General features: G+C 33.8%; 1 protein-coding gene across 4 annotated transcripts; it reads left to right on the top strand.

The window, feature by feature from the left end:
• The first annotated feature begins 144 nt into the window (after window positions 1-144).
• On the top strand, window positions 145-8,351 carry uba3 (ubiquitin-like modifier activating enzyme 3). 4 transcript variants are annotated; one of them, XM_066698029.1, is made up of 18 exons: window positions 145-210; window positions 324-362; window positions 1,373-1,493; window positions 1,806-1,886; window positions 3,245-3,327; window positions 3,536-3,616; window positions 3,817-3,860; window positions 4,160-4,224; window positions 4,463-4,618; window positions 4,796-4,898; window positions 5,069-5,182; window positions 5,430-5,483; window positions 5,569-5,605; window positions 5,707-5,788; window positions 6,485-6,585; window positions 6,783-6,846; window positions 7,192-7,246; window positions 7,671-8,351. In XM_066698029.1, exons 1-18 carry the CDS (start codon window positions 191-193, stop codon window positions 7,757-7,759), a joined length of 1,389 nt encoding a protein of 462 aa, XP_066554126.1. In that variant the 5' UTR covers window positions 145-190; the 3' UTR covers window positions 7,760-8,351. The 4 variants fall into 4 exon arrangements, with proteins under 4 accessions (XP_066554126.1, XP_066554123.1, XP_066554122.1 ...); XM_066698026.1 differs by lacking the exon at window positions 324-362 and having other exon boundaries at window positions 156-210; XM_066698025.1 differs by lacking the exon at window positions 324-362 and having other exon boundaries at window positions 190-210; window positions 1,351-1,493.
• The last annotated feature ends 1,036 nt before the right edge of the window (window positions 8,352-9,387 follow it).

Genomic DNA, 9,387 nt, shown 5'->3' with positions numbered 1-9,387 from the left:
TTACATTATTTAAATCCCGAAAACTGCGTTAACGTTGATTACAACTTCCAGGAGCGTGTTTTATTCTCATCCAAGATGGCAGACTGTAAACTCGCTCAGCTAGCAACAGACCAATCCATTTCTATTATATGTCTATGGTTTAGTATCCACAAGTGTGAAGCATTCTGGGAGGAGATGGGATCAGGAAAATATGGCGGATGTGGAGGAGCCGTAAGTATCCGTGAAAGGAGATTCAGACAGATCTACAAAATAGTGCTTAAATAATCTCATTTATGACCTGCTGAAAAAGCGTGTTTGAACCTTCTTTTATTCTCTCTTTTTAGGGAGAAGAAAAGAAGGAGAATACAAGAGCTGACTGAGAAGTTAGTGATGAAATACTAAAAACTGGCAGCAGGTTTGAGGTTACGTGCTCGGAGTACTTAGGCATTGATGTGTCAATTCATTAAATTTCAGTAATTTATTAAACGAACGACCATTGTGCAGTTTATATTCATTTTCAAAATATCAGATGAGTTGGTTTTCAGTTGTCTCTAACTGTGGCCGAAGGTAAAATACCTCCACTAATTCTGATCTGTGCATGATATCATAACCTCTAAGTAGGCGAATTGGATTCTAAATGATCTCAATGAATTTTCACTCTTTAATCCAGTACTCCTTTCCTGTTGCAGAACACGTTATTTACCGTACTGAGGGCTAGTTAACATTGATTTTAATGAACAAGAACTATAGTGTATTGCACCTTGTTTAAAAGCTTCCCTATAAAAATGTAGAAATAAAATCATAGCAAAACCATTATTGTTGTTATTATTAATATGTCACTGTTTCAATCTATTCTATTTGAGGACATTGTGAATCATATGCAAATGAACCAGATATCTGAACATTGAAATACCAAGAAAATGTAGCATGTTTCCAACTCTTTCACACTGCTACGCTCTTAATCTACATCCACAGTAAATAGTGGTCACACAAAAAGCTAGCTTACTAAGCATCATCTTGTGTGAGGAATATAGGCTACCACTATTGTGCTTGACATTTAAAAGGGTACAAATACAACCCCCACCCCCTATTCTTGAGCATATGAATGTAACTTGCTATTGGTTTCAGAAATTAAACACACTTGATTCTATTTTGGAAGTCAATATTAATTTCACTACCAATTAAAACAAAAATGTACAATACAAAAAAGTACAATTTATAAAGCAAATTACATTTTGAGTTATTCAAGTTTGTATATATTGTCAACAAAACATGCACAAAGCAGTTTTGGTGTATAGGTAATATATTTGAGAACCTCAGAGGTGTTGAGTGGATGAACAGACCTGACTGGTTTCCAACTGATTTCTGTAGCTGAGTTCTCTGTCCTGTGCAGAATGGCTGTGGATGGTGGGTGTGGGGACGGTGGAGACTGGGAAGGTCGCTGGAACCACGTCCGGAAGTTCCTTGAGCGATCAGGACCTTTCACACACCCAGATTTTGAGCCAAGCGCTGAAGTGAGAAAAAACCCATTTTATTATTTGAGCTGTTTCAGTGAAGCAATCTTTTAAAAATGTAGTATTTCCTATTAACTGTGTATAAATGTTTAATATATTCACCCATTGGGAAGTTATGCAAGATATGTTCTTGTTATAATGTACAGCATTGTTTTCCTATCTTTGGTAGTGGATGAACCTTAAAATTGATTAAAACGTTACAAAATATAAACTTTTCCTGATGTCTCATTAATTACGTAGTATTACTATTTATTTGAGACTGAAAGATTGTCTTTGTTTTTATTAACATTAATGTGTGTATTTGTATTTTAGTCACTCCAGTTTTTATTAGAAACATGCAAGATACTGGTCATTGGAGCTGGAGGGCTTGGATGTGAACTGCTAAAAAATCTGGTATGATCTGGTCTTTCTTGATATTACAAGTTTAAATTAGGCTAACATGGAAAAATAAGATGTTTGTGATTTATATATTTTTCTGTGACCTTGGGAAGTTATGTTTTTGCCTTCTAGCACAAATGTCCTTGAAACAGGAGTAGTTAACTTGTAAATCTTTTGGACCCCAGTTAAGTAAGGAAATGTTACACCTGCATAATTTAATCTGTTGATTGATATATTATAAAAATACATCAGTTAAATCCACATATTTGACCATGCTACTGAATAGGATGAATTATAGTGATCTAGGAAACATTACAGACTTTCTCCTCACCTCCATATGTGAGTCCAACAGAGATGCTGGACTCCCAGGCATTCCTGGTTTCCTGGTACACACAGCAGGGTGTTCATTCAGATCACTAATCTGAGTGATTTAATCTAAATTATCACATTACCCTTGTAATCTAATAATTTGGACCAACATGCCTATAGAACAGTCTGTCACAAGGCATGTCTGAAACTGTACTTGACTGACTCAAAGTCAACCCTTTTGAGAATGCCTAAGTTAAGCCTGTGATCAGCAGAAAAGTAGGTTGATGCATTGAGGCAAATGTACATAATCATTTTTTTTTGTACATTATAAAGTGTGAAAGATAAATCAAATTCTGATAAAGCTTACTGCTGTACTGCAACATGCATTCAATAAATCAATACAGATTGTTTCTTTCTTCCTTAAACTGTAGAGCCCTGAGCACTAAATTATACATATGTAAATATTACTTCTCACTTAATATCCTTAGTAGTACTAAGATCCTGTTTGCTTTCTCATACTCTGGTGCTCACATTTACATGGTTATGAAATATAAGGATGTGCTATGCCTGGAAAAGATGCATTCATGTTGCCCATGGCAGGCTGTGCTTGTTCACGAATGACATCCCTGTCAGGAAGCTGACCATGTTTTCAATTGTTCCTTTGCAAACAACACAATGTACTAAAGACATTAAGTGGTTAGTATTATTGTTTGTTCAGTACTTCTCAGGGCCATTTAAATGGTAGTTACTAGCATCCTCTTTCTCTCTAAATGGGAAAATTACAGGGTTGGCATGTTTGGAATTGGTCTCTCCTGCAGTCATTTCCCAGTTTAAAACGGGTTTAATTCTGGCTACTCATTCTTTCTCCAACATATGCAAACTTCTTTAAAATAACACTCCTTCAGCTTCATGTTCCAGAAAGTGTTTATTTTTCTGGATACTAGGAAAGCATTTAATTATTGAGATAATACATTCTACATTTGACTATTTGATTTAATATCCTAAAACATATATTTTTTTTAATTTACTTTTTTTTTGTAATTATTTGTTTCCCCCCCCATCAGGCCTTGTCTGGCTTTCAACATATTCATGTAGTTGATATGGATACCATTGATGTCTCCAATTTAAATAGACAGTTTCTATTTAGGTAAGTGCTCATTGTTAAGATCTGTTTGACCACATTCAGTTTTTAATATTTTGTCTCTACATTGTGTAAATTACGTTTTGGCCACAGTTATTTTTTGCAGAATAAGCAATTTGTAGTGCTAATATTGATATTAAAATACATATATACCTCTTGAGATGTGTACATGTCTTGTTTTGTCCTTAAATGTGACTAATTTCCCTTGTATCAGGCCCAAAGATGTGGGACGGCCCAAAGCAGAAGTGGCCGCAGAATTTATCAACAGTCGCATCCCCGGCTGCAATGTTGTCCCGTATCCTTTCCCAGGGATGATATACAGCTTTAATATGTAACCCTGTCAGTATCAAAATTAGTTTATTTTTGTATTAAGCAGATGTCTATGTGAAAGGTGATTCACACATTGGCCTACTATTCTTCTAGGTAAAGAGGAGAAAACTGTTAATTCCAAAGTATAATGGGGAAAAAAAATTGATTTCTTAACAACATGTATAGGTACTTCAAAAAAATACAAGACTTTGATGATTCATTTTATAGACGTAAGTAACGTTTGTATATTTTATCTTAAACGGAAAATAAACTGATCTAAAATGTGTAAATTCCAGTTTAAATTGTACTTAAATTCTACTTAGGATTCTCTGAGGATTACCTATTTTTGTCTCTGTATTCTTACATTTTTGTTTTTATTTTACATTCAGATATTACCTGCTTTAAGATCAACATAGATTAAATTATCACTCAAATTCAAATCACTTTTATAGCCTTTGTTATCAAGATTAATATTCCATCATGTGTTTCTAACTAGGTCTTGCTGTACTTTCCATTATTGTTTCCTTAGAATTTCACATAATCGTATGTGGACTGGATTCAATCATTGCAAGGAGGTGGATCAATGGCATGCTGGTATTTATCAATTATTTGTAATAAAATCCATAATAAGGTTGACAAAATATACGTGCCACATTGTTAAACTATTCTAATTTTACAATTTAATAGATCCTGTGTTAATGTAAGCTAAAAAAAAAAAGTCCTAGTTTTGAGGTTACACTGATACATTATGCTGAAACTTCATTATTTTACTTTGTTTCTATTAGCAGCTGTAGAGTTGAATTGCATTACGTTTTTTTTTTCTGTTCTTAAGATGTCACTCTTAAGCTACGAGGATGGTGTTTTGGATCCCAGTTCCATCATCCCTCTCATTGATGGGGGAACGGAGGGCTTCAAAGGCAACGCACGTGTTATATTGCCTGGAATGACAGCGTGCATTGATTGCACACTTGAACTTTATCCACCACAGGTACTTGAAATTTCTTTCTAAATCCAAAAGGTATTATTGTACATTATTTGTCTTTCACACACAGCATTATGGAAAGCATTGTGCAAGTTCATGTCATATTTGCAGTGATTAGCATCTTTAATGTCTTACAGTTTCTAGAATATTTGATGTGAGAAGTGTATACTTGTTTTCTTTCAGATCAATTTTCCCATGTGCACGATAGCGTCCATGCCACGGCTACCAGAACACTGTATTGAGTATGTCCGGATACTGCAGTGGCCGAAGGAGAAACCTTTCGGAGGTAAACCTGAGATGGGGTTCATGAAGTTCTCTAAAGTGAATTCAGTCTGTTTTGTTAGGTAGTGGAGCTTGTACACATCCTAGAGTACTTTCACTGTGCTCTACCATCACATGGCATCAACCTCAAAAAGTCTAAATTAATGAAATAAGTTTTAATCCTTCTTTCTTCAGAGGGAGTGACTCTGGATGGGGACGACCCAGAACATATCCAGTGGGTGTTTCAGAAGTCCCTGGAGCGGGCAGCTCAGTTTAATATTACTGGCGTCACATACAGACTCACACAAGGTAAGGAAACCTTTCTCTATGGAAAGTGCCTTAGTATTTCAGGACTATTAAATACTGAATACACCTGTCGGCTTTGAGTACTGTATGAGATCTGGGACTGTAACATTATTACTTCTGAGATTCGTGAGTGGGGATTTGTATTTTTAAAGGTTTCAAAAAAGAAAAGCAAGGATTCAGCTTTTTAGTATCAGAAGGTCAGGTGAAAGTTTCTTATCTGAAGTGTAATGCCTCTTTGTTTCTTGAATAGGTGTTGTGAAAAGAATCATCCCTGCTGTTGCTTCAACAAATGCAGTAATTGCTGGTATGTTCTCTTTGTATCACTATATAATTACATTGATCACAAGTCTGTTTCAGTACTTAATTCAAAACATTTTATTTTCTTTCAGCGATCTGTGCTACTGAAGTTTTTAAAATCGCTTCAAGGTAGGTTTTTAAATCGTATATTCCATATTTTACATTTATAGTCTTGATGTTATTAATGTATTCTTCCCCATTTTTCAACACTTTTTTTGTCTTTTTTTTAGTGCATACATTCCTCTAAATAATTATCTGGTGTTCAATGATGTAGATGGTCTTTACACATACACGTTTGAAGCAGAAAGAAAGGTAAGCCGATATTTTTTTAATGCTTCAACTGGACAGTTAACTGTATGCTTACTAGGGCAATAATGTTGGAGATTATAATTAAGAGCTCGAGAGATGCTTGCTATATCAGATATAATTAGCTGTGCATATTATAGACTTATTTAGACAAGGACAGAGATCATTTATTTAAGCCAGTGTTTCCCTATTTTCTTAATTAGGTGTTAGGCTAATTATCTGTATTGATTTTATTTGTATTCTTAAGAAATCGCAATAAAAAATTAAAAAATCTATTAAGTTTTAGGTTAATCAATTCGTATCCCTATATATTAAGTGAAGTTTTTGACATGAACTTGTACAATGCTCTAATATATATAAATAAGGCTCATCTGCTTAACTTCATAAATTGTGCAGAACGCCAGTCTTTCGTTAATGAATTTAAACAGGAAGTTTATTTATATTTTTGCCATGTGACTTCTCAAAAAAATCCATGGCACACCTGTTCACGCATTAAGCACCAGTGTGTCTCACAGCACACTATAGGAGAAACACTGGCTCAAGCTATGAGTTTTTGTTCTCCGATTTACATAGTTCTGTTCTGCCCAGTATAACTTTGTTATTAAAAGGTATTCGCTGAGATTAGTTGAAGACTTTTATTATATGTTTTACATGAAGTCTAAGATTTATTCTTTACATGTTCTGGAACTTATTTTTCACAAGGAAAATTGCTCGGCCTGCAGTCAGGTGCCCCAGGAGCTGCAGTTCCCTCCATCAGCCAAACTCCAGGAAGTGCTGAATTACCTCACTGAAAACGCGTCTTTGTAAGTAAAATGATCTGACTATAGTTAATATATATCAACACACTTTGATGGAAGCTAAAATTGTGTTTAAAGGGCAGGAAATACTTTGATTATTATGCATATTGTTTGTAGGGTTTTGGAGTTATTAAAATCTCAACATTTGCTGTAGTTTTCATATCTCGGTATAATGTTTTCATTTACGGTTGTAATTTTTGCAGGCAAATGAAATCTCCAGCCATTACAGCAACTTTGGAAGGGAAAAACAAAACACTTTATTTACAGGTGAGTTTTTAAATGTGACGTTTTTTTCTCATGTTAATTAATTTAAGTATTATTATCTGACATGGGTCAATAGCTTTTTTTGGCAACATTAAAGCAAGAATAAAAGCTAATGTGCTTTAATTAACTGTTAAGAATTATTACATTCATGACTTAACACATTTACATGTTTTCCTTATTTCTTTCAGAAGGTTTAATTTAAGTAACCTGGTTACTTTATCTTAATCTCATGTCATGACATTACGGAAATTGTGGATTTAAGCATAATTCTACAGTGTCTAAGGTCCAATTGGAGAAACTAGCATGCTATCGCCAAAGAATACTAAACATGCTTTTTCTTTTTTAAAGACTGTAGCCTCTATTGAAGAAAGAACGAGACCAAATCTTTCCAAGACACTGAAAGGTAATAACATTTGATCTGTGATGTATTTATGTGGTTAATTTGATAGTGATACAGTACTTGCATATTTCAAAACCATTAACAATTATCAGCCAATCAGGTTTGAGTACAGCTAGCATTATTATTATGGTTGCTGCCAGGATAACTTGGGATTCTGGGAACTTCATTTAAAAAGTTCAATAGCATTATCTGGAAAAAATATATAATTTGGAAATTTGTTTCTGGTTGTCTTTGAAAGAGGGAGAACAGAGGTTATAAATTCGATATGTACAAAAATAAATGTCAGATTGCATTAATTAGCTATTGTTCCAATAACGTCTCTTATCATGCTTAATTATTAAATTATTGCAATTACTTTACCTTTTAAGGAATGTATCATACCTGTTCTATTGTAGTGAAATGTATTCTTTTTTTTGTTTTTTTGCAGAACTTGGTCTGGCTGATGGACAGGAATTGGCGGTGGCAGATATCACCACTCCTCAAACAGTGTTATTTAAACTCCATTTTACAACCTAGTCTGATGGGCACTTGTGAATCTGTGAATTAAATTAACTGAATAATTTTAAAACTAAATTAGGAGAAAGACTTAACAGGCACCAAGTAGATGTCCTTTGTAATTATTTGCTTTTTACTGTAGAAAAAAAAAATATTTAAGACAGTTAAATGCATTTATGTACATAAAAGCTATCCTTACATTAAGATCTCAGCCCAACATTTACCAAGACATTTTTTAGATTAACATTTATGTAATTAGGCTAAGTGACCATCAGTTCCATATATTTAAAGGATTCTGAATGAGACAAAGAGGACAAAAAAATTAATGTAAGACTAGACCTAACCTAGTTGCAGCACCTATTGTATGCAATGTTATAAAATAATTTATCCTGTAATGGGGACCTGAGCAAGGTTAAAGTTAGAGATAGCATACCTACCATCCTTCTGTTTTATGATAACTTGTATATTTATTTGTTATGGTGTTACCTTAGCTTTCTGGTTGCAGTTTAGTTTATCATATGGTGATAAATATGTACGTGCAAAAATGTAAATTGTATGTTTTCGAACACATTTATGAAATGTGTACTGAAATAAAGTTTTGCTACACCATAAATATTGCTGTGAATACTGAAGTGCTTTTTAATTTCTTTACTGAGGAGTTGTATTGTTTTGGTGATTTAATAACTTTTAGTATCTTAATCTTAAACCTAAATCATCCTAATCATTTGCTTAAACCTTGTAATTTACCTAATATGGGAAGACTGAATGAAGAAAAGCAAATGAACATGATACCTTGTTGTTTAGCCCTATTCACACTTCTTATAAATGTCATGATTTAGTTTTCCAAGTAAACTCACAATTCTGTTAAGGTTAGGGTTGCATTTCCACTGAACTACCTAGATGTGTGTAGTATTGGATTGGGCATAGCTTCAACTTTTGATTTTGGCTTGAATTTGGTTATCATTTTGGCTAATAATGGGAAGGGTAACCCTTACCCAAACTTAATCCTCATACCAAAGACCCCTGCAGAAAAATAACTAACTAATCTTAATCTAAAAACAATACCTGCCCATGTTTTACTGTAAATTAATCCAATAATTTGTCTACACTAACACTACCAAAATGTTAAAATGTAAACCAAACCTTAAACAGTGTGCCAAATGTAATGCTACACTTATGGGAATGAGACTGGGGCCCCAAACCATGGCTCAGCCCAAAGCTCAACCGTAAACCAAACTCAATGAGATGCACTATGAATGTTGTGCAGACTACACAAAATATAGCACAACAACCCAAATATAATGCTAAAAGCAGTCCCATCTATAATCCTCATTCCAAATAAATCAATCCAAACACTTACTCTAGCACTGACTCATACAATCACTTTCTCAGTTATCAAAATACAAATGGAAAAAATGTACAGTACCTTTAAATATTTTTTAGCCTTTTTCAGAACACTCATACATTAATTTGATTAAATCCTTAATCTTAATTATACGTATGATTTAAAACATTTGTACACATTTTATTAATAAAACACGTTTGCATGAATTTGTAATGCCATGTTTATTGCAATATCATATATTCTCAATCATCCTTCTAATTCAGTGGAAACTCCCATTTACATGCGCTGTCTATCCTAACAGTAA

Source organism: Amia ocellicauda, chromosome 3 (genome assembly GCF_036373705.1).
Source record: "Amia ocellicauda isolate fAmiCal2 chromosome 3, fAmiCal2.hap1, whole genome shotgun sequence".
NCBI lineage: Eukaryota > Metazoa > Chordata > Actinopteri > Amiiformes > Amiidae > Amia > Amia ocellicauda.
Note: the sequence above shows the minus strand (reverse complement) of the source record. Positions and strands in the feature narration are given on the sequence as shown.